At 35.2% G+C, this 26,691-nt stretch overlaps 1 protein-coding gene across 1 annotated transcript in view; it reads right to left on the bottom strand.

Moving 5' to 3' along the window:
* Window positions 1-26,691, bottom strand: part of CCDC171 (coiled-coil domain containing 171) — a 399,166-nt gene that overhangs the window by 232,599 nt on the left and 139,876 nt on the right. The window contains exons 12-16 of the mRNA XM_030920340.1: window positions 18,906-19,012; window positions 17,042-17,131; window positions 15,811-16,011; window positions 12,742-12,909; window positions 10,989-11,177 (exon numbers count right to left, since the gene is read on the bottom strand). Coding sequence (XP_030776200.1) covers window positions 10,989-11,177; window positions 12,742-12,909; window positions 15,811-16,011; window positions 17,042-17,131; window positions 18,906-19,012 — 755 coding nt within the window. The remainder of the gene's footprint in view (window positions 1-10,988; window positions 11,178-12,741; window positions 12,910-15,810; window positions 16,012-17,041; window positions 17,132-18,905; window positions 19,013-26,691) is intronic.

Raw genomic sequence — 26,691 nt, 5'->3', positions numbered from 1 at the left:
TACTTAATGCCACTGAACTGTATACTTTAAAAGGATCAAAATGGTAAATTATATGTCATGTATATTTTACCACAATTTAAAATATCAATATCCTTAATATACACAGATAAACAAAAAAGAAGATAATGGAAGAGAAAACTCCATTTAGAATTCCATAATAAAAAAGATAGAATAATTTAGGAATCAATTTAGCCTGAAATGTAAAAAATCTATATGAGGAAAAGTTTTAAATACAGCTGAAAGACATAAAATAATACTTCAAACTTCAATAGCCTAACTCATCACAAAGATTCAATTTATTCCTAAGTACATTGATAAACGTAGTGCAATTCCACTAAAAAACAAAGCAGTTTTTTTCGGAAGCTAGGCAAGTTGAGTTTAACCCTGAAAAAGAAGAGGAATGAGAGGGGAACAGCCCCACCACATATTGAAACACCAACAAAACCTCTAATTAAGGCCGGGCACGGTGGCTCAACCCCTGTACTCCCAACACTTTGGGAGGCCAAGGCAGGTGGATCACCTGAGATCAGGAGTTTGAGGCCAACCTGGCCAATATGGTGAAACCCTGTCACTACTAAAAATGCAAAAAAACAATTAGCCAGGCACGGTGGCACAGGCCTGTAATCCTAGCTACCTGGGAGGCTGAGGCAGGCGAACTGCATGAACCTGAAAAGCAGAGGTTGCAACAACCCAAGATCGTGCCACTGCACTCTAGCTTGGATGACAGAGCAAGACTGTCTCAAAAAATAAACAAACAAACAAACAAAAAAACCTCTAATTTAAAAATCATGTTATTTGTACATTTAAAAAAAAAAGACCAATGGAACAGAATAAACAGCTAGAAACAGATCTAGGCACAAAAAAACCTTCAGTGATAAAGGTAGCAATTCAAAGCAGCGGGAAAAAGACAGACTAAATGGTGGTGAAATAACTAGATGGCCTTTTGGAAAAAAATATAAAAGTTGATCTACACCTGACATTTTATACAAAAGTAAATTTCAAATAAATCATAAATCTATACGTAAAAAAAATGAAACCACAGAAATATTAGAAGAAAATGCAGGCAAATTACTTAATCTTGGTATAAAGATAGGATTGCTAAAACTAAAAATCCAGATGCATAAAAAGAAAAGATCAATTAACAGATTAAAAAATACACATTGGAGGGCCAGGCACAGTGGCTCACACCTGTAATCACAGCACTTTGGAAGGCCGAGGCAGGTGGATCAAGAGATCAGGAGATCAAGACCATCCTGGCTAACATGGTGAAATCCTGTCTCTACTAAAAATACAAAAAATTAGCCAGGTGTGGTGGAACATGCCTGTAATCCCAGTTACTCAGGAGGCTGAGGCAGGAGAATCACTTCAGTCTGGGAGGCAGAGGCCGCAGTGAGCCAAGATCACGCCACTGCACTCCAGTCTGGGCAACAGAGCGAGACTTGCTATCAAAAAAAAAAAAAAATTGGTATTATATAAACAATTTGATTTCAAAGTTTCCAGTTCACTCCTACTAGAACCCAAATCTCAGTGGATACTGTGAGGCCTATTATTTCTCTATTTTAATGGGAATAGTTTGAATATTATAGTACTTATTCATATTGCAGGCATTGTTCTAAATGCTTTACATATATTCTTTTTAATCCTTATACTAAACTATGAGGTTGGCACAGTTTTACTGATAATAAAATTGAGGTTAAGAGAAGTTACACAATTTGCCCAAACTCCTTCAGCTAGGTTTATCTAATTCTATTACCTAACTTTTTTGTCTTTACTGAACCAAGGTTCTCCCCTCAGGTACCAACATCCCCACGTCTTCCCCTTCTCCCACTATCCTCAACCTGATGATCAAGGAGAGGATGATCTCTTCCCTTAGTATACAGACATTAGCCTCACCATTACTTTTCATAATTTAACACGTTGTGTAGAACCCCCAGGTCCTTTGCCTTCCATCTCCCCTAACACTATTCGAATACTAACAATCTTCAGAGCCCATTTCAGGTTCTGTCTATTCTATGACTCACTTTACTATCTTTTCCTTCACACTGATCTTGACCTTCTCTGAACTTAAGTTCAGAGAACTTAAGTCATTCAGGCATTTAACTTCTACACTACTTACTTATTTCATGTGTGTATATCTACTCTCCCTCAAATACAAGACTGCTAGTTCCTAGAGGTTAGGAATTATTTACTATAGTGTCTGTCACAGTGCTCTATACCCTGTAAGTATTTAATAAATATTGAAGGAATTAAATAACCCCTCATAAAATCATCCCTGATTTTGCTTAGCACAGTGTTTTGCTCAAAATAGACACTGAATAAATGCCCAATTAATGAAAAAAGCTTTACAATGTAAAGGATTAGAAAAAAGAAAAATACAATTTAAAAAACAAAATTTCCAAATGTAATTTGGAACTTATCTACATGTCAGAATTCTGGTTTAAATTAATTCTGACTTTCCATAGGGAACTACTTTCAGAGGTATTGCATTATTTACTGTGAATTATTCTTGAAGAACAAAGCCTGTTTGACTGTAAGGGTGGAAACAGCTATAGAGCAAATTTGCCTTTAAAAAAAAAATCTAATGTTTTCCACCCAAGGAGATTAAAGGCCAGTATTTTTAAAACAAACAGAAGGAACATCGCTTTCATATGGGACAAAAGCATTCCTAGTACTGAAATAACCTGCTCCTCAGTGTGTCTAATTTCAAAAAATAATATTCTCAAATTCCCCCATAAAAACATTCCAATCCTGAAGGAAAAAACCTAAAAATATAGAATGCGTATCTTTTACACAAAATTCAATAGCATAACAAAAATACTACATAATTTCACCAGTTTTCCTTTACTCTCTAATAAATTCAAAGTACATCCATAATGGGGAGAAAGGACAGCTTTTTTCCTTAATGAATCACGCACTTACTTCCTGAAATACATGAGCTTTGAGGGATGCCTTACTGGCTTACAGCACTCTGTGAACTCTGAGACTCTGGGCCAGAAATTAGACACTTCCCTAGGGAGTAAAATTCTTTTGTATCACTCTTGCTCGCTGAGTTCTTGCTCTTTATGTTGACAAAAAGGCAAATTGCAAACTGGACATTCAATGACATATAGACATCAAAGGACTTCATTTAAAGTGTCTTATTTTTGTAAGTTTCATATCTTGCCTTTTTAAGCTATGGTAATATTTTAAAATATAACAAACATAAATTCACCTGCTTTCTCTATTATGTAAATGTTTCTCTGTTAAAAAATAAGAATACTCCATAGGAAACTGAAACTATCAGACATTGCTGATGGGATTGTAAAATAGTGCAGCCATTTTCAAAAACAGTTTGGCAGTTCCTCAAAAAGTTAAACATAGAATTATCATATGATCTAGCAATTCTATTATCTAGTCTTCATATACACACACACATTCTCAAGCCCCATAATGGTTATTAATTTTAAAACACTATCTTCATTACGTAAATTTAACATAACAAAAATATGTGCCAAAAATGGTATGTGCCTGTGTTTACTGTTTTGTTTCTAAAGCATTGGAAATTATAAAATACCCTTTGGATAAACCATACCCTCAAAAGAACAGAGTTCTTTTTATCGGAAGACTGGGAATAAATGTGTCAACACAGGGAAGATGTATGGATTGCTTATTGTTAAGAGATATTACCTCTGACTGTCTGGAAAATTAACAATATTATCTCTAAATTCTGATGTGTCCCATATCTCCCTTGTTTCTGTGCTTTCAGATCCTGGCAACAGGGCCCAGGTTGGCTCCAGTCTCCTCTACTAAAGCCTCCTCAAACTTTGATCATCTCCTCTTCTAAATTTATAGCATTCTTTTGGCAACTAATTATGTACAGCCTATGATAAATCTTGTATTATTTACTTTTTCATGTATCTCCCCAATTACACGTTACACTTTTGAGAAAAAAACTACATAGTATACCTCTTTGTTACTACCACAGCATGAAACACAGTGTGCTATATATTTGGTATATAACATAGTTTTTTATTAATATTAATTAAATTATATAAAAATTATCCTGATATTCTTATCTACAGTAGCAATTTTATGATATAGTGTATTAAAACTTCAGTTTCTCAGAAAAAAAACTCTGAGAAATACAAATTAAGAGAACTACCATTTGTGGGTGGCTGACAATGTAGCACTATTTAGATTTTTCTTACATTATCACGTTTAAACATTAGCTAATCTAGAATCACTTAAAAATGTGAGTTCCGGCCAGGCACGGTAGTTCACGCCTCTAATCCCAGCACTTCCAGAGGCCAAGACAGGCAGATGGCTTGGGAAAACATGGCAAAACCCCATCTCTACAAAAAAAATACAAAAAATTAGCCAGGCGTGGTAGTGCATGCCTATAGTCCCAGCTACTCAGGAGGCTGAAGTGGTAAGATCACCTGAGCCCAGGAGGTCAAGGCTGCAGTGAGTCGAGACTGTAGCACTGCACTCCACCTCGGTGACAGAGTGAGACCCTGTTTCAAAAAAAAAAAGAAAGAAAGAAAGAAAGAAAGAAAAAAAATATGAGCTGGGCACCATGGCTCACACCTGTAATCCCAACACTTTGGGAAGTCAAAGCAGGTGTATTGCTTGAGCCCTGGAGTTCAAGGCCAGCCTGGACAACAGGGCAAAACCCCATCTCTAGTAAAAAAAATGCAAAAATTAGCAGAGCATGGTGGTGTGCCCTGTAGTCCCAACTACTCAGGAAGCTGAGGTGGGGGGATCTCTTAAGCCTGGGAGGTTAAGGCTGCACTGAGCTATGATCGCATGACTGCCCTCTAGCCTGGGCAATGTAGTGAGATACTAGCTTTAAAAAAAAAGGAAAAAAAAAGGAGTATGAGTTCCATAAATATGAAACTGAGATGTCATTACACCTATTTACAGATACTGCTTTATATATAAAAATAGCATTATCTTTCTCAAAGAAGCAGTATTAGAATACAATGCAAAAGGGACTGGAAGATAAGGATGGTAATAAGGTACTAAAACAGTCCATAACATTCACTTTGTAATTTCTAAATGCCAAGCAATGGGCTAGACATTTTACATACGGTTATGTTTATTCTCATCCTGTCCCCAGAACTTCCTTACCACACAAGTAAGTGGTATCAGTTGTCTGAACCTTAGATTCCTCGCTTGTAAAATAGAAATGATACTTAAATGACCTATCTCACATGCCTGTGGTGGGGCTTACATAAGAAAAGACATGCGGCCAGGCGCAGTGGCTCATGCCTGTAATCCCAGCACTTTGGGAGGCCAAGGCGGGAAGATCACAAGGTTAGGAGATCGAGACCATCCTGCCCAACATGGTGAAACCCCGTCTCTACTGAAAATACAAAAATTAGCTGGGCGGGGTGGTGGGCGCCTGTAATCCCAGCTATTCAGGAGGCTGAGGCTGGAGAATCGTCTGAATCCAGGAGGCAGAAGTTGCAGTGAGCCGAGATCAGTGCCATTGCACTCCAGGCTGGGTCACCAGGTAAGACTCCATCTCAAAAAAAAAAAAAAAAAGAAAAAAGAAAAGACGTGCAAAATATGCAAAAGCATTGAAAATTATATCAAGCACCATTCAAATTCAACTGCTAATATTATAATTAACAAAAACAATTTCTAAAGCAATTATTTGAAAAGTAGTCAGAAGTATCTTTCAAAATTTCATTAGAGGTATCCATTCCCATGGACTCACAGTCTATCAGAACATAGTGTACACGTGATTATATCTAACTCTCTGAATCATTGCAGGCTGGCATGTATATCTTCAGGAATTATCACCTCCAACAATATCAATAAGCTCCGCTTTATCTCTGAATATTCTTGGAGTTCAATTATGAAGAAAAAGTTTCAACACCTACTAACACTTTATGACTCACCTGGGTTGCTTGCCAAATACACTCTCAATACCATGGTAAAAGAGGAATAAAATGCAACATAGCATGATGAATTTGAATTTCCCTGAGTTTTGTTCTCCATTCTAAACTCACTTGATTTTTACTAAAATGTCAAATAAACCTAAAGTGTTTACAATAAACATTACATCAAGGGTAACTCTTACTTGACAGTAAAAAAACTTTACTTCTAAAAAGGACGTTCTTGTTCCAATAACTATCTTTTTCAAATAGAAAAGAAACAAGAACATAAATACTAAGATTACAAAAGCAAAGTTAGTAAATGGAATGATGGTATGTGGCACTGGGCCCAGATACTTTAGTAGGCATAGACACTTGAGATATATTTACATGATGGCTCCAATGTATTTAAATTCAAGAACTACCCAACATGGGGCTAGCAAACTTTACCCAATGCTAAAAACATGCTGTGTTAGTAAAACCAGGCCACGTTCTCTGCAAATTTCATTTTTCTAGTAGCATTTACACTAATTGTTTTAAAGCTTAGACATTAAAAAAGTCTTAGAAATATTAGATTCTTACAAACATTACTTTTCTAACATCTATTACATTTTTTCATATCAAATAAATCAAATCCAAATATTGTTTTTTACTTTAATTTAGTGTCTTTTACTAATCACTTCTTTACAATGGCCTAACATTAAACATAAGACTCTGAGAATAAGTTATTTATTTCCCAGTAGATGGAACGTACTGAGGGTTATGCTCATGACACCAAACATCCTCTATAACTCACAATCCTATATAACAATTGGGGATATTTTCCCCCTCGTGTCCTTATCAACGTAATTTTTGAAAATGTATTAAGTAACGTAAAATGAAATTTTTTTATTTGCATTGCACTTTTGGGGGTAAAAAATATAGAATTAATCATAAAATTTCCTAAAATAAAATTTACAGGTCCTATAATATGTATTATAATAACAGCTTATCAAATACAATACCAAAATAAATTGCTGCAGTATATTCAATTATATTTGATAAAAATGCAAATATGTAGGTAAACAATACAGAATATACGCCAATTTATTTTATTTTATTTTATTTTTGAAAAGAGAAAAAAGTGAATTGCTATGCCTTCTTGTAGATTTCAAACAGTTCAGGACATTGATGAAAAAAGAAGTTGGAAGACTCACACTACCTGATTTTAAGACTTAGTAAAAGGTTAGAGTGATTAAATCAGTATAGTATTGAAAAAAAAAAGAATAAGACACATAAATAACTGGAATAGACAAGAAAGTCTAGAGGTAGATTGACACAAACAGTGAACTGATTTTTGATAAAAGTGCAAGGGCAATTCAATAAAGGACAGTGATTTCAATAAATGGTACTGGAATGGACATGAATATGCAAAAAAAAAAAAAAAAAAAAAAAACTGACCTTAATCCATACCTCAAACCTTTACGGAAACTAACTCAAAATTGATCATAGACCTAGATGTAAAACCTAAAACTATAAAACATATAGAAAAAAATGGAGAAAATCTTGGTGCCTATAATCTTAGTCAAAGAGTTCTTACATGTAACATCAAAAGTATAACCCATAAAAAAAACTGATAAGTGGGTCATCAAAATTTGAAACATTTGCTTTGCAAAAGTACTGCTAACAGAACAGCAGAAAATATTTATAAATCACATATCTGACAAATGACTTGAACCTGTGATATGTAAATAACTCTCAAACTTTGACGATAAGAAAACACACAATCCAATTAAAAACTGAGCAAAATATCTGAAAAGATAATTCACCAGAAAAGATATACAAATAGCAAATAAATACATAAATAAATGATTAATTTACTAGGCAGTAGGGAAAATGTAAATTGAAATCACAATGACATGGCACTACGTGCTTATTATAATGGATACAATTCAAAAGAAAAAAATGATGAAGCCATACGCTGGCACAGGTGCAGAGCAACTGGAAATCTCTTACATTGCTAGTGAGAATGCAAAATGATACAGTCACTTTGAAAAACAATTTAATAGTTGCTTAAGTTACACTTACCATATAACCATATAAATATACAGTTACCATATAATCTGGAAATCAAACTCGTATTTACCCAAGAGAAATGAAAATTTATGATCACACAAAAACCTTTTCATGGATGTTTAAAGCATCTTTACTTATAATTGCCAAAAAAAAAAAAAAAAAAAGCAATCCAAAGGCCCATCAGCAAGTATTTGGATACAATTTTACAGCCATACAATGGGACATTATTCAGCAGTAAAAAGGAATGCACTACTGATACATGCAACAATGTGACTGAATCTCAAATATATTTTGCTAAGTAAAAGTAACCAGACCCAAAAGGCTATATACTATGTGATTCCATTTATATGACATTCTGAAGAGGGCAAAACTGTATAGATGGACAAGTCTGTGGTTTCTAAGTATGGTCAACTGTTTTTTCACAAAGGTACCAAGGCTATTCAGCTAGGAAAGTGCTGAACAAGTGATGTGGGAACAATAAATGAAGGGGGAAAAATGAAATTCTACCCAACATCACACACAAAATTTAATTTGAGAAGAATCACAAACTTAGATGTAAAAGCTAAAACTATGAAACTTCTAGAAGAAACAAGAGATTATCTTCCCAACCTTAAGGTAAGGAAAAATCATTTCACATATATAAATAAATAGCCAAAAGAGAAAAAGATTTATAAGTTGGACTTCATCACAGTTTTAAAACTTATATGATCATCAAAAGAAACAACTGAAAAGGGAAGCAAGAGATTCAGAGAAAATATTGCGATGCATATACATGACAAAGGATATGCATCCAGGATATATAAAGAATGCTTAGAAGTCAGTAATAAAAACACAAATATCTCTATTTTTTACATGAGAAAACAGTAGAAAAGACACTTTACAAATGAAGATATGTGAATAGCCAATAAGTATATGAAAGGTGCTCAGCATCATGAATCACCAAAAAAATGTTGCTTTAAACCACAATGAAACACCATTTTAAAACCACTATATTGACTAAAATTTAAAAGATTGACAATACTAAGCTCTGCAGAGGATGTAGAACAATGGAAACTTACATATTTTGCTGGTGGAAATAAAAAATGACACAAGCTTTTTTTAGAAACTTTTGACAGTTTCTTATGAATACACATATATCCTATGACCTAGCAACTGCACTTTAGTAATTAACCAAGAGAAATAAAACCATATGTTAACAAAAGACTTGTACAATAATGTTTGTGGCAATTTTATCTACAATATCTAAAAAACAGAAACAACTAAATATCCATCAACGCACAATCCATCAAATAGGGGTGCTATGACAAAATGGAATGCTATGTGACCATAAAGAAGAATGAAGTACTGATACGTACAACAACATAAATGATATTATGCTCAGAACATTAATATTGAGTGAAATTAGTCAAACACCAGACTACTGAATGACTCCACTTACATGAAATTCAAGAACAAGTGAAAACTAATCTATGATGACAGGCATCAGAACAATGGTTGCCTGTGAGGCATAAAACTGACTGGAAGAGAGAATGCAAGAACATTCTAGGGTAATGAAAATGTTTGAAGTCTTAAATGGGGTAATGATCACATGGGTGTTTATGTTGATCAAAACATCAAATTGTAGTTACCACAGTCTAGGAAGGGTGTGTTGGGGGAGGAAAGGGATGGAGAGAGGTAGGTTAAAGGGTACAATTATACAGTTAGAAGGAATAAGGTCTAGTGTTCAAAAGCACAGTAAGGTGACTTTATTAACAACAATATATTGTATATTTCACAATACCAAGAAGAGAAAATTTGAAATGTTCCTAACACAAAGAAATAATAAATGCTCAAGGTGATAGATATCTTACTCTGGCTTGAGCATTACACATTCTATGCATGTATTAAAATATCACATGTACCCCATAAATATGTACAAATATTACATATCAAATAAATACTTTTTAAAAACATCAAATTATACACTTAAGATCTGTACATGTCACTATCAGTGCTACCTCTACAAAATTAAAATAAATTGTTTAGGTCTTTTACTTCAATACTAGAAAACGCAGAGCATATAATATAGTAGTCTGCATACAATGAAAAAATTACTACTTTTAGATGGTACACTTGTTGATTCATTCAAATTCATATAGAAAGGCATAAGTTCATACAGGACCTTTAAATCTGGGGATGCAGAATGGCCTGATTTAATATAATAATAATAATAATAATAATAATAATAATTGTATTTATATATGTGTATGTATATATATTTATATAGTTTGGTTATTTTTAATTAGACTTGCCAAGCACGAATGGATCAAATAAAGAGGCTAAATACTGAATCAACCATGGGAAGAATATATAACCTTCTGGTTCATAAGTATCCTAACTTAGGAACAAAAGTGACCTATTAATAAATTCAATGCCAAAAAATTATACCCTATCATCATGTTATTCCTGATTACGTGAAGATGACAGTTAACAATATAAATAATGTTGATGATAATTTGTGTAGAAAAATACATGGTTATGTTAACAACCCATAACTTCTACTCTCAATCAAGATATAATACATAATACAACTCATAGCGAATTACTTTTGCTACATGGCCTACAACGATAACGCTAGTTCTTATATAATGTCAGTAGGCATAAGAGATTTTAACCCAAATAAATTTAAATGATAGTTCACATAGGAACCTCCACAAATAGAGTAAACTGGATAAAGGAATACTTACACTAAAATTGACAATATATTACCAAATACTTTAATCTTTTATTTTAAAAATAAATAAAGGAAATATAATTTTAGCATTTAATTAACTGATCAATGCATTTTGGGATATTTTAATCAGAAACCCATATATTTCCAAACTTACATGAAAGACAATCCTTAATATACACACCCATACACACACACGTATGTGTGTGTATCTAAACATATATATGTGCATCTAAACAAGTTCTATGAAGTTCTTAAGAAGTTTAAACCGATTTAACATTGCTACTGGAAAAAAAAAAAAACGTTTCTAATGGTTACACTGAGTAACCCATTTTTTAAAGCCCTTTGTAAAGGTAGCATACCTGTGCCCTCTTCTGCACCTCCAGGAGGAGTTCAGAATACTGCAGCTCTAGTTCCTTCTTTTGTTTGTGCCAGCAGCTCTCTTGGGCTTTGATCTGTTCTGCCACTTTGGTAAAGGTGTCTTCCTGAGTCTGCTGAAGCTCTCTCATCGTGTCAGACTTGTTTTTACAGATATACTCTAGATGGCTTATCTATATGGGGAGATGCAACAGAGAAGGAAATATGCTCACAAGCTATTTCTTTGTGTCTTCTCCCCTAATAAAACACCCAAAATGCCCTACTATATTTTATTCCTTAAGATCATATAAAAATTTTAACATAGAATGTAAATAAATTTTAAAAAAGAAAATAGCAGGGTAAACTGCCATACATTAGCAGAAAATTGTGTTATTTGTATACTTAGATGGCAAATTTTTCATCTTCTCTTTCTAATGAAGTTACTTATTCTATAATTAATTTGATTGACATTGAGAAAGATACTGTTACTTCTGGAACCAAGGCTCGAGCTATTCAAATATCTCAGCGGGAAACAAAGTAAAGATTTAAAAATCCACAAGCAGTTTGCATAAAATAAAGCAGAATTCCTAACCATTTTTTGTTTCATATTCAAACACTGGAAAGAAAATCATCATTTTCTAAAATGTATGACTATTAAGGATGTTTTGAAACAATGAAAACTATTAAAAATATAATAGCATCTCATAGGGTTAAAATACAATAATTTTAATTATCTTTAATTTTCAAATCCATTATGTACACATTCACAATCATGAATAGCATCTGTGCCTCTCACACTTTATTCCCTCATTTCTTAGCCCTACATCTCAGTGTCTATGGTTGTGTTTGTCAATAGGACCAAGATAAAATGCTCAATAATAAAAAAAATCACCCTGAAATTAGGTCAATATGCTGTTTTATTACTTCAACAGAATTTTTTTTTAACTTACAGGACAGTTTTTCTCTTCTTGTTCCTTAAGAGCAAATGTCATTGCAACTAAGACCTGGAAACTAAACCACATAAACACAGTACTGACCACGTTCAATAGACCCAGGGTAAGAACCAATGTCTTCAATGGTGGTATATGTTGATCTGCTAAGCCACTGTAATTTTCTATAACCAAAAGCAGGTTTTTAAATATTTGCTGAAGACTGATTTCCCAGACTTGTGAGATAGTAATGTTACCATAAAGGTCTACTATATTCTCCTATAAAATATACTTTTTGCATTCTAAAGCACAGAACGAGTTTTCTAATACACACTTTGTTGTATTTCGAGAAGAAAATCATAAGCATATAATTTAAAATGTTTAAGTGCTTTTAAAAATAACATCTTATATTTCCTAAGTAAAGAATTTTAAGATCATGTTTTTGAATAACTGTATCCTGTTTCTATTTTATGCTAACATAAAGAGTTGGTTTATTAATGTAAATGACTAAGTTCTTTGAATTGCTTCATCAGTAAGATTAATTTATTTTCTTTTAATTAGGTCCCTGTGGCTAATACTGGCTAGTAGTATTAGCATGTCCTGCACAGAAAGTGGAGCTTAGAGACTTCATACAGACTTCAGTCACATTTACATGCCCACAGCAATGGCATCAAACTGAGTTGTAGACAAGCCATAATTAATGGTACTGAATTATTAACATCCAAATTCTTTTTGAAATAAGATGAATGTCAGCCCCTCTTAATGATACTGTGATGTGGACAAATGTCACTGAATTTAATAGAGGTATCTGGTGCCTGAGGACAGTTACCTTCTCATTAGCCCTGTTGAGGTCTGCAATCAGGGCATCAACATTCTCCTGTAAGACTGCACAAAGCTCAGACCAAGAGAATTTATCCAGCATGCCTTCTGGTTGTTTTATGAGCACACAGCCTGCTACCAAGTGCTGATACAAGGTGTGAAGAAAGGTTAGCTTCTCCTGCAGGAAAAAAAAAAAGAAAAATTATTTGCTGTATATAAACATTGTAAGAAGTAAAATACATAATACAAATGGTGAAGAGTTCATTTCAAAAACCTGAAAAGGAAATTATAATACTCAAGTCTCAGAATATTTTAATGATGTTTTTATATTCAAAACTAAGCACCAGATAAAACATTTGGAACTGCTTACATTTGGTATTCAAAATCAAAATTTGAGTCTAGAAGCCAGAAGACCAAGATTCATTCCCAGCTCTGCTACTGATGAGGTTGTGATTTGAGTAAACACCTGTTCAGGCCTAAGTTTCCTTAGCTATCACACGAAGTGTCTGGATTGGACTCATTGTTTATAAGCCTATCTAACTGTAACTCAGTATAGTAATTCTATAATTTAATATTTACATTTGCCAAAATAGATACTACTTGTCAAAAAACAATACAGAAAAAAATAGTGTTATTCAACTCTGATGAAAAAAAGTTATACCAATATCTGTACTTTACATGGACACAATTACTCAGCTTTCTTCTTCCTCTAGAGATTCCAGTTTACTTACTACTTATAGGAAATCTATCCCAAGCCCCTTAGGCAAAGCAGATAGTGATATGAAAGATATGGAAGATGGGCTCATTTGTTTTCCCCACTTATAAGTTCATATAGTATTTGGCACACTGGGCCACTGGGCATTTGTAGGTGTTTAAATATTATAAAGTAACAGCAAAAAAAAATGGATATAGCTGCTTAAGACATACTTTTGAAAATGTCCAATTAGAAATATGTTTTTTAAAAGTCCTTTAAAATTATATTACCACTTCAGTAATTAAACTATCCATTGCTGAATGACTTAGAAACACTATGCTGCAGAATTCATATAAAGCAGATCTCATTTGAACACATGAGGAGAGTTTATTTACTATAATGTCAAATAGCTCTCTTTATAAGGTGTTTCATCTGTAAAGTCCCAAAGCATGGAACTCAAAGACAAGGTAACTGTGAAGCTGCCAAATGATTATTTTTATTTTATGTAAATAAAAAAGTTCCCTCAAGATTTTTTAAATCAGCAGGAAGAAAACTTTTAAAAGGGACAAATTTAAAAAGAAAATTAAGAAAGTCTATTATACATTTTTTAAAAACTGAATATAGCATGTGCAAAAGTTTTATAATTAGAAATTATAGAGAATATTTTCGTACAAATATCAAAATATAAATCTTTAGTTCACTATATATGCCACCTTACTTTTTTTTCCAAAAGCAATAATTTAAAAAACAAAAAATTTGAAAATGTAGTTACAACAACAAATTTAAGAAATCAGATTTTTTCACAAATATGCTATGCCTTTTCATAAGCAGTTAATGATGACTTTCGCATTTTTTAACTAGGTCAAAATGTTTTAAAGTCTTATTAAATATAACTTAACAAATACATAAAAATCTTCCTCCTGTGTTTTGCCTACTGATCACATTCGTTCTCAAGGAAGTTCATCCTTAAGGATAATTCATTGTGTCGCTATTATGTCCTTTTTGCTTGGGCTGTGATAAACCAAGCATGATAATCATCCATTTGGCATGAAAAGAGACTCCAAAATCCAAAATCAATTCACACATGTTGAACCCAACCACAGTGCTGTAGACATGCTGACTTTACAATACAGTCAGGCTTCTAGTTTCCTTTACTTTAATCATTATCTGATGTGTAGAGCAATTCCAACCCCTTCATGTGGACACAATTTAAATCCCAGACTGTAAAAAGAGTGGAAAGAATGTTTCCTTTTTACTCTCTTGGCATTCATGTTCATATTTGTTGGAGTAATGAACTCAATATGCAGGACGACTTAGATAAACCAGTTCCACTAGCTAGACTAGCTCTATAACCCATAGGGTAAAAAGAACCAGAAGATAATTCCATTCACACAGGCTCATACGAAATATGAAATCTGTGTCATAATATTTTTATAAGCCATTAATAAACACAAATGGATAGGCAACTCTCAGGGGGTCTAAATGAAAAGTTTTAATTTTATGGGACTTTTATTTTTCTAAATTTTATTAACATCCTATAATCATACAGAGTAAGGAGGCTATCTGTTAAAGTAGATATTATTAATGTTTTACAAATAAGGAAACTAGGCCAGGCACAGTGGCTCAGGCCTGTAATCCCAGTACTTTAGGAGGGGAGGCCGAGGTGGGCGGATCAACTGAGGTCAGGAGTTCGAGAACAGCCTGGCCAACATGGTGAAACCTCATCTCTACTAAAAATACAAAAATTAGCCATGCATGGTGGTGGACACCTGTAATCCCAGCTACTTAGGAGGCTGAGGCAGGAGAATCACTTGAACCTGGGAGGTGGAGGTTGCAATGAGCCCAGATCAGGCCACTGCACTCCAGCCTGGGCGACAGAGCAAGACTTTGTCTCAAAAAAGAAAAAAAATAAATAAGAAAACTAAGATGTGGAGAGGCTAAGTTGTATAGCTTGTCCACAGCCAAACCATTTACAAACACAGGATCCAAGTTCAGGTCTATCTGATTATAAAATACTTATTCTTTCCACCATATCAATCTACCAAGCTACTGAAATAAAAAATAATTTTGTCATTGGCAAACAGGCAAACCTTGAAAGGACTGTTAGGAGCATAGTTACTTGAGTTACAATGTTCTAAAAGTCAAAAAAGATAGTTGTACAAATGATAATCAAGAAAATTAGTTGTGCAAGTTATAGTACTTCTCTCACAAGAGAGAATGACACAAGAGTAATAAAGAGAGTGATTTTGCAGCTGTCACGAACATTTCAAAATACTCTGCTCAGAACAATTTCTTAATTAAATACAAGTAAAAATAGTCACTTGATGTATAACACTGAAATTAGTGAAAGGCCTTTCCTGACAGTCATTGAGTCTCAGGTAATACCTCAGCATCCTTATGGAAAGCCTGAGAAAGCTTCTGCAGTTCACTTTCAGACTGAGCTGCTTGAGCCTTTTCTTTCTCCCAACAGTGCAGCACATTTTGTAGTTCCACTTTTAAAGTGCTTATTAAAGCCTCTCGGTCTGCACATTTAGTGCGTAAATGGCTTAACTCTTTATTGACATCAGCCAGTTTATCCTGAAGTTCCTGTCATAGATACCAAATAAAGAGATTGTAGAAAGGCCAGCCAACAAGGTGTGAGGGGACACTAGTATAAAATACATATTGAAAATTTTCAAAGCTTTACAATGAAAGAATCGCAAAGGCAGGAAAGCATCTGTTTACATTAAAATATTTCACTGAATTTATTTTCTAAATATAATATCTTAGCTCAAAAATTAGAACATTTGTTATGTTTAAACATTTATATAAAATGTTAATATGATGACTTATTCCAGAAAGTTATTTCAAGGCAGTTTCCTTTCAACCTATTTTTTTAAAACAATGTTGTAGTTCAAAATTTTTTAAATATTTTAAAATAAATATCTTACATTTAATATAAGCACATTTACTTTCCAATGACATCCCAACCATTTATAGAAATCTCAAATATGTGGCACAAAGTTCTGCTGAACTGTTTATTCCTTAAACCTAACAAATTCTATTGAAGTGTGTCCATGACAAACCCAACATGAAACAACAAAATAAAATTCCAGCAATACTGAGAAACTTCTGAGAGCTGACTCAGTATAATTTTGCAAAGATGTAGTACATAAAACCAGCACAGAAACTAAAATAAACTATAGTCCTGGGCCTTAGCCAGGTGTGGTCTCAGCCCATTAACAGACACGATGTACTGAAAACAATGGCTCCACCCTAACATGATGAAAACTGACTCCAAATACGGATGTGCTTATGTAAAATATGTTTAATATGTACCTAAGGCTGGACATTTCATCTTAAATAATTATTTGAATCTCATAAGGTATTATTATTGAATCTTGGAAACAAATTTTCCTTTAACCAAAACAATTTCCAATCAAGTTTTAATTTTTTAAATGAAAAAAACATTCTTGTTACTCCTAATCAACAAGAAAAAATTAAAATTCTATCCATACATACTTTAAAAAATACAAATATATATTTTCAGGTAACTCAATATCTCTACTTTAAAATATTCCCTAGATAACTATATTTGTTTCTTAATACAAAAGGTAAAAGTTATTCTAAATAATACCTTTATATTTTTAGTGTGAGAGTCTATCTTCTGTTTCGTAGAATCAAGTTCATTACATGCCTTTTCCCTAGCATCGTTCATGCTGTTTAGCTGATGAAAGAAAATGTAAGTAACTTTTTTACATTTTTCAAGGAGAGTACCTCAAAAGTTAATCTTTAAGTGCTTTTTATGCAATTACTTAAATAAAAATTTTTCAATAGTAGTTAAGAGTCTTCAAAAAATTATTTCTTTTGGTTAAATACTATATAGCTTCTGTCACAAGTTCACGTAGCTAGAAAGAAAAGAAAGCATTCAAGCTTAAAATATCACTGATGTTACTGTATTTTTACCACACATTCAGATAAAGGATTTCATTCTTGTTGTAAACAAATACAACTTTATTCTTAAAATCCTACTGGACCAAAATGCCAGAAGCAGGGGCATCTACAAGTAAAGAAAAGAGAACAGAGCAGAAGACTGTTCTTTCTATACATCATGAGGGTATTCACTGGTCTCTCACTCCATATGACAACTTCAGGGTCGGTCACATGCAGTCCTACTGGGAAAGCTTGTGGCAGGTCATCAGTTGGTCCTGCACCGCTTGTGATTTATTTTCTTTGACAGTTCATTCTTCTTTCTGTCAGACTGCTCTTTTTGCTTTCTTTGCAGCCACCCCCTTGGTCTCCCCACTGCTGTCTCTGGCACTGGTTCACAACAAAGCGCATTACTAAGCCAAAGCCTGCTGAGTCGACTTTTCAACTGTGCTGAGGATCATGTGACATTCATCCTCCCAAATAACAATTCGCTGTGGGTAATATGTTCCTAGTTACCCTGCAGCTTCCAGACCTAGGCCTCAGAAGAGTTTCATAAACTACTAACAATACAGGTTGTCTTGTCTCACTGGGAAAGACTTCATAATATTTGTTCTTCATAGAAATTTAATTATTTTGATGGTCATTTTCTTTTATGCCTTTTGAACAATTACCGAGGGTATTAAGAAGACTCACTTTTCCTTCTTTGTTCACCTTAGCAAGCTAAAATAAAATAAGCCGCATCTGAAATGTGAAATGTAACCGTTTTGTGGCGTTTATATTATATGAAAGAAAGAGATAAACACAAGGATAAACTCCAAATTCCATGCTACGTGACTTGTCTTTGACTCTAACAATCTGTTTGTTGCTTTGCTAACTAATTGTATTTAATGTAATTACTTCATATGCTAATTTGACAAGATGTAACTAGACAAACTCTTCAATTTTTAAAGCACAAATTCATAAAACATTTTAATACCCAAGAAAATTATCAACCCACACATTAAACAATACAAATGAGATGATAAATAGAAGCATGAGCTTTTTCAATCAGCAAACTAAAAGCTCCCAGGCTACATCAAACAGATATTTGTTTTTTAAAAACTTCTAACAACACTTTACTCCCTTTAGAGAATGAAAACTAATTTCTCTCTTTTTTATTAAGACTTCCACAGTTTGTAGAAATCTTAACCTACAACACTGACAAAACCTAAATTTCCAGTAGCTATACCAAACGTTGTAAAAACACATTAACATTTAAATACAGTACATATTAACTTAAACTACTTGCATAGTGTTTTCATTAAAACAGATAAATTATGAAGATCAAGAAGTGAGAGAGTCTTTATAATTTTGAAAATAATAGTGTGACTGAAGAGTTACAAAAACGTAAGTGAGACATGACTTTAGGCCACACTTAAAGAAAGAACAGTGAAAGATAATTTATTATTTTTTGTATCTGTGAAGCTGTCAGTTCAACATTCCCAATCTTTTTGACCTTTGTAACAAGCAAGGAATACGTACTGGTACAGGCCGAAGGCTATGTGTGTGCAGCCAAACAGTGCAAGTGTTACCTCATTAGATGCATCTTCCAGCTTGTTCTGGTAATCTGTCAAGGTACGCCTCAACGTCTCAAGGACAACAGAGAAGCTAGGAGGTTTATCTTTGTCCTTGTGGATGCCTAGAGAAAAATATAGGATGAAAATATACCCTTAAAGTCACAAAGGGACAAAACTTAGGCAAACAGTAACAGAGATACTACAATTAGGTAGAGCCGAAAAGACATTATGAAACCTTGAGTAGAATTTTATTCTCCAAGTATACTGCTGTATGGCCAAGTACAAACAGCCTTTCTAAACAAGCGGCCATATTAAAGTTCATAATATATCAAATTTAAATTTATGACTACTTTCTACCTTATCAAGACCCACATGGCAGTTAGTTTTTTTTTGTTTTGTTTTTGTTTTTGTTTTTATCATGTCTCCTAAGTAACTGCAGTGTTTGTACGTACCTTTAATTAAATGAACAGTCTACACTACCACTGTTTGGGGGAGTTATGTACACTTACTGTGGTCCTTGTGTCTCTGATTAGTCAGGCTTTTTACACTGCATTATTTTGCTTAAATAATAATTTCTGAACCCAAGAGTATATAATTTTCTGTTATACTTGGAAATATTCTTCAATCCTTAAAATTCTCAAGTTACAATTTGAAATAAACAATAAAAATGCTATTATCTACATAGTCTACATCATGTTTCAATTAAAACCCTTAAAACTGACACTCATGGTAAAAGTGTGAGTATTTCCATATTATGCCTTCAAACTACTTTAATTTAGTTGGGCCATAAATTACGTTAGTTGAGCTAATAAAGGTCACATGATCAAATGTAGCTCCAAGTATTAATCCAAAAAGTTGAGTTTCAAAAACTACTTTAAATTGATTGCTGATTGGACTATTCTTTAAGTGTTAAAAAGCAAGTAGCAAATTCAGTTTTAAAATATTCATATTGAAAATATTCTTTTCTTGTTATTTCTCCTCATTGTATTTTGTAATATAAATATTTCCATATGCAAGAAATGGATTTTCAACAAAGCCAGTTACTTTTTTTTTTTTTTTTTTTTAAGACGGAGTCTTGCTCTGTCGCCCAGGCTGGAGTGCTGTGGCCGGATCTCAGCTCACTGCAAGCTCCGCCTCCCGGGTTCACGCCATTCTCCTGCCTCAGCCTCCCAGGTAGCTGGGACTACAGGCGCCGCCACCTCGCCCGGCTAGTTTTTTGTAGTTTTTAGTAGAGACGGGGTTTCACCGTGTTAGCCAGGATGGTCTCGATCTCCTGACCTCGTGATCCGCTCGTCTCGGCCTCCCAAAGTGCTGGGATTACAGGCGTGAGCCACCGCGCCCGGCCAACAAAGCCAGTTTCTAAGAGCAGCGTTCACATTATATGTCCTACTATTCATTCATTCAACTAATTTACTGAATTCCTACTACATACCAATCTTAGGCATTAAGCATACAAAGATAAACAAGAAAGGTATAGCCTCTGTCTTTATAGAATTTAGGGTTTAATAAGAGAAAGATACTAGATAAAAAATTATATGACATCATTTATCCATTCTTCAAATATTCTATTATTAAAACTTATGGAGAAGTAGGGGAAGGCAGTAATAAAGGAAGAAAGGGGAAATTTTCTTAATGATAGAGCAACTTTATTCAGCTCAGAGTACTGGTGATATCTCATGTTTAAATCTTGGAGAAAATGTTATTAATATATTTATGACATTTATCAAGGGGTAATTTAAGTACCAACTTACATATGGGTACAACTTGGTTTTTCTTTAACAGAAGAGGAATATTTAACTTAAAGACCAAAAGTAATGTGGAAACAACACATATGACAGCTAGGAAAAGAAATACAATGTTCTGAGTCATGATAATAGAGGAGACAGTAGTCTTTGTAATGACTATGAGTTGGAAAGACAACTCATTAAAAATTTTATTAAAGGTCTTACCAAATATATTTTTTTAAATTCCTCTCTTGCACAAGATAAAAAAAATGTAATGTATAATTCTTTTCTTTTGCTACTACACAAGTAGACCATGAATAAATCATTCAAGGACACTCGGGAAATCTGCGTTTTTACAATAAGGGAGAAAACTTCTTCTTAGAAATTCAGAAGAATAAAATCATCTTAATATGAGTGCTGAAGAGTAATGGGACAAAATGCCCTCTCCTTACTGACCTATGAACATTCTTATATTCTACATAAAATAAAGTTTTCTTTCCTGAAAATGTTTATATAATAAAGTTTAGTTGAAGTACAAAGCAAGCTTTAGGTCTGCTATGGCTAGATTATTAAATGCCTTGAGATAGTCTTCTTTGGGTTAAATCTGCTTGGTGTTCTATAACCTTCTTATACTTGAATATTGATATACTTCTCTAGCTTTGGAAAGTTATCTGTTATTATCCATTTGAATAAACTCTCCCCCCACTTCCCTCCCTTCCTCCTTCCCTCCCTCCTCTTGAAGGCCAGTAACTCTTAGATTTACCCTTTTGAGACTATTTTCTAAATCCTGTAGGGGTGCTTCATTCTTTTTCATTCTGTTTTCTTTTGTCTCCTCTGACTGTGTATTTTCGAATACCTATCTTTAAGCTCTTTATTTCTTGCGCTTAATCAATTCTACTATTAAGACACTTTGACATGTTCTTCATCATGTCAACTGCATTTTTCAACTCCACAATTTCTGCTTGATTCTTTTTATTTCAATCTCTTTGTTAAATTTCTCTGATAGGATTCTGAATTACTTCTCTGTGTTATATTAAATTTCTTTGAGTTTCCTCAAAACCGTCATTTTGAATTATCTATTTGAAAGGTCATATGTCTCTGTATCTCCGGGGTTGGTCTCTGGTCCCTTATTTAGTTTGTTTGCTGAAGTCATGTTTTCTGGGATGGTTTTGACGCTTGTGGATGTTCTTCAGTGTCTGGGCATTAATGAGTTAGTTATTGACTTTAGTCTATGCAGTCGGGACTTATTAGTACCTGTCCTTCTTGAGAGGCTTTCGAGGTATTTAAAGGGCTTTAGGTGTTGTGATCTAAGTTTTTGGTCACTGCAGCTATATCTGCATTAGGGGGCACCCCAAGCCCAGTAACACTGTGGCTCTTGCAGACTCAGAGGCACCACCTTTATGGACTTGATAAAATCCAGAAGAATTCTCTAGATTACTATGTAGAGACTCTTGTCTTCTCTTTCTCCCAGAGTCTCTCTGTGCTGAACCGTCTAAAACTGGGGGAGAAGTGACACAAGCACCCCTGTGGCCACTACCATTAGGACTGCACTAGGTCAAACCTGAAGCCAGCACAGCACTGAGTATCACCCAAGACCTGCTGTAACCATTACCTGGCGACTGCCTATGTTTGCTCAAGGCCCTAGGGCTCTACAATAAGCAGATAGTGAAGCCAGCCAGGCTCGTGTCCTTCTCCTCAAGACAGCAAGCTCCCCCAGGTCCTGGGAAGATCCAGAGAAGCTGTACAGAAGCCAGGGCCTGGAGTTGGAAACCTTAGCGATCTACCTAGCACTCTATTCTACTGAGGCTGAACTGGCACAAGACAAAGTCCTTTCCACTCTTCCCTCTCATTTCCATAGCAGAGGAGTCTCTCCTCCTGGCCACCACTGCCACAGGCCCATAAGGAGTACTTCCAGGCTACTGCCAACGCCCACTCAAGGTCCAAGAGCTCTTCAGTCAGCTTGTGGTGAATGCTGCCAGGTCTGGGAATCATCCTTCAGGGCAACAGACTCTCCTTTGGCCAAGGGCAGGTCCAGAAATGCCATCAAAGAGCCAAGGCCCGGAATCAGGGAGCCCAAGAACCTACTTGGTGCTCTACCACCATTTGGCCAAGCTAAATCAGCTGCAAGATAAAGCCCCCTTTGTTCTTCTCTGTGCTGTTCTCAAGCAGAAAGAATCTCTTGCCATAGCCACCATAGCTGTAAATGTGCTGGGCCACACTTCAAACCAGCAGATCTCAGAGTCTCACCAAAGGTCCATGTGTGTACTACATGGGTACTGCTGCTGATTATTCAGGCCCCAGGGGTTCTTTAGTCAGTAGGTGATGAATCCCGCCAGGACTGGGTCCTTCACTTCAAGGCAGTGGGTTCCCTTCTGGCCCAGGGTGTGTCTAGAAATGTGATCTGGGAGCTAAGGCCTGGAATGAGTCTCAGGACTCTGTCTTGTACCCTATCCTTCTGTGGCTAAGCTGGTATCCAAGCTGCAAGAAAAGGTTCTATTTACTCTTCCCTCACCTGTTAAGCAGAAAGAAGAGGTCTCTTTCAGAGCTGTGAGCTGTGCTGCCTGAAGTTGGAGGTGGGGTACCGCAAGCACTCCCTTTGCTGCCCCTGCTGGTGTCTCACTGGGTCACATGCCCTCTAAGTCCACTGGCTTCGAGCCCAGCACAGCACTAGGACTTGCCTAGGAGTTGTAGTCCTTGTGGCCTAGATTGTCTTCAAGTTTATTTAGGACCCCTAAGCACTTTAGTCCACAGTGGCAAGGCTTACCAGAGCTCAAATTCCAACTGCTAGGATGGACAATTCCCCTCTAGATTAGCTAGGGCTAGTCTACATGCCCCCTCCATGAGCACTGGCTTATTCTCAGTGTTGCTTTCCACTGTGACAGGGCAGCACAGAGCTTCAATGCAAAGTCCCACAATCACCGTGCTCTCCCTCCCCCAAGTGCACAGATTCCCCCCACCACACAGCTGCTGCTGAGGCATGGAAGAGGGGTGGTATCAGCAATTCAAAACTGTCTTTCAACCCTCTTCCATGCCTCTTTCAGTGATATGAAGTTTAAAACAGGTACTGTGACTGCTCATCTGATTTTTGGTTCTTATGAAGGTACTTTTTTTTGCCTAGATAACTGTTAAATTTGGTGTTCCTGTGGGGGTGATGATCACTGGACGCTTCTATTCAGCCATCTTGCTCAGCCTCCAGCTGCTATGGTTTGAACACGTCCTCCAAAGTGTTGGAAACTTAATCCCCAATGCAGTGTTGAGAAGTGGAATCTTTGAGAGGTTACTGGGTTATGAGAGCTTTACCCTCATGAATGAATTAATGTCATCACAGGAATGGGTTTATTATCTTAGAAGTAGGTTTGTTATAAAAGTGAGTTCTCCCCAACTCTTGCTCTCTCTTGCCCTTTCATCTTCTACCATGAGATGATGTAGCATAAGGGCCCTCACCAGATGTTGGCCCCTCAATCTTGGATTTCCCAGCCTCCAGAACTGTAAGAAATAAATCTCCTTTCTTTATTAATTATCTAGTCTCAGGTATTCGTTATAGCAGCACAAAAGGAACTAAGACAATGTCCCACCCAAATTTATTATAAAAAGAAACACTGGTCCCTTAACCTGACAAAATGCTCACAAAAAAAAAGGGGGGGTCACCCTAAACCAAGGACCTTACTGAGTGATTTGATTTAAGCTAATAATATTCTAATCGCTACAGTATGGCCCAAAAAACAATGAACTATAAAAGCTATCCTATCAAAGAAAGGTGTAAAAACTCACAAAGAGTAGCAGAAAAGATTTGAACAGTGATCATAATTAGCTTTTCAAAAGTCTAATTCCAAATGAAGAACAGAATATATCAGGAACACTTTATACTTGAATAACATCAACTCAAAATCCTGAGGTTCCCTCTCCCTCTGTCTATACTTGTATTTCTCTATACATAGGTGCCAGCCTATACTTTCACTCACCACACCCTATTTCGATCTCTCCCTCTCACTTTTAAGTAGGTTTCAACTCTGGCTGTACTTTGGCAAGTCTTTTCTTGAATTAGTAGCCCACAGGAGGAGGTGGAGTAGAAAAAAAGTTCCAAGCCCTCTATTTACACGTTTCCTTTTAGACAATCTCAAAAACTAAATAATTTTTCATAACTCATATAAATCATTGTTTTTCAAGCTGGCATCATTATTTCAGTAATCTATAGTTCTACAGAAAAAAAAAAACAGTAACTTTTCATGAATGGAGTCTATCTTCTCCATCTTGTTACCTACTTCATTTTTCTACAAGATCCCAAGAAGGGAGAATTAGTAAGAAATAATGGAGGGAGAATATAGATAAAAGACAGAGTTTTTTGTATATAGCTATCAATATAGATTATGAGTGGTCATGTTCATGTTCTGAACTGAACTCTGTTGTTTAGTATTGATTTTTGATCTTGTATTAGAAAACAGAAAATAATGTTCAAATGAGTTTTGTTTTCACCTGATAAAATCCAAACATTTAATATATAATGTATTGATAACTAAGAAAAGTCTCTTTTCATTTTAAAAGCACTAATACAAACACTTTATTGGCAGTTAGACTTTTTTCAAACTCAGACCACAACACTGTATATCGTCTTAATCACTGAGTTTATAAATAAACACCTTTCATTATCTTGCAAACAGTAGTGCCCATTCTAGAGTGTTTAGGGAAAATGGTTCATAACTTTTCTAATATATGGAAAGTATTTATTATGTAAGTCCTTCTCACTCTCTAACTATGTCTCTTGGGAGAATTCAAAAAACACTTCCTTTACCAAAGCTTGAGAAATATATTAGTAACGGAAGTCCCAGCTTCCTTGATGAGCTCTGTGTAGCTTGATAAGCTCCATGTGGCTAGAAGGCAAAGAAAAACAGCAAACACTGGTGCCATCAAAATGGGTTCCCTGAATTTAGTGGGAGTGATTGGATCTTGGGTAACAGAGACCAAATGGTAGCAATTAACTTCCAGAGACAAAGTAGACATGTTTAGCATAATGGGTAGTGGAGCAATAAACAAAATGGTTTGACCTGCAGAGATCACTGACACTGGCTAAATGATCACGGTGTTCCTAGAACCAAAATCAATGGGCAGCATAGTTAAGTCTTATTTGGTTTGTATAAGTAGAAAAGTCCTGGGTCTGATTAACAGAAGTGGGACTTAAGTAAACAAAAAAGGAAGAACTAGTCCTCAAATACTCCTCAGACTTGAGCTAATTCACAGACTTAGGGACCTGTGAATAAAGAGGATAGGTCTCTGTTAGCAATCCTGACAAAGTACCAAAAAATACTATAAATCTTCCTCCTAACCTTCCTCAAAGAAACATGCAACCATCTAACAGGGTAACTGTACTGGGGGAGAGGAATTAACTACACTTATCAGGGACAACTGGTCACTGGATCTGAACTGCCATTAATTTAGGGAGACCTAAAATGTGCTACTGTTCAATAGTCAGGGTAGGAGCTAACAGAGGTCAGGTAATTAACTGAATTTGAGCTTAAGCCTCTCTCTAGTGGGTCCAGTAGGTACCTGAACCCACCCCATAGTTATTTCCCAGTTTGGAACACATAGTTAGAAAGGACAAATGCAGCAACTGGCACAATGTCCACAGTGGTTACCTGAACTATAGAGGGATATTACAGAGGAAAACCAAGTGGAAAAGCCAAGAGGAAATCACTGGTACTTTTACCTACCAAAATACAAATTGAAAGTAATGCCACACTCCTGGCAAGACTGTAGAGATTAGTGCCTTTTAAAGGACTGAAAGATGAAGGCATGGTGATTCCTACCACATCAGCATTCAACTCACCTAACTGGGCTGCTGCAGAATACAGATAGATCTTACAGAATGACAGTGAATTAATCAGTATGACTCCAATTGCTGCTGCAATTAAATATGTAGTTTCATTGTGAAACAAATCAACACACTTTCTGGCAATTGGAATGAAGATATTCATTCTACCCCTTTAGTAAAGACCACCAAGACCAGTTTTTTTCATCTAGCAGGACCAGCAATGTACCTTTGTTGCCGCCCTACCACAGAGCTATATCAACTCTGGCTCTCT

The sequence above is a fragment of the Rhinopithecus roxellana genome, chromosome 16, assembly GCF_007565055.1.
Source record: "Rhinopithecus roxellana isolate Shanxi Qingling chromosome 16, ASM756505v1, whole genome shotgun sequence".
In the NCBI taxonomy this organism is placed as follows: domain Eukaryota; kingdom Metazoa; phylum Chordata; class Mammalia; order Primates; family Cercopithecidae; genus Rhinopithecus; species Rhinopithecus roxellana.
Note: the sequence above shows the minus strand (reverse complement) of the source record. Positions and strands in the feature narration are given on the sequence as shown.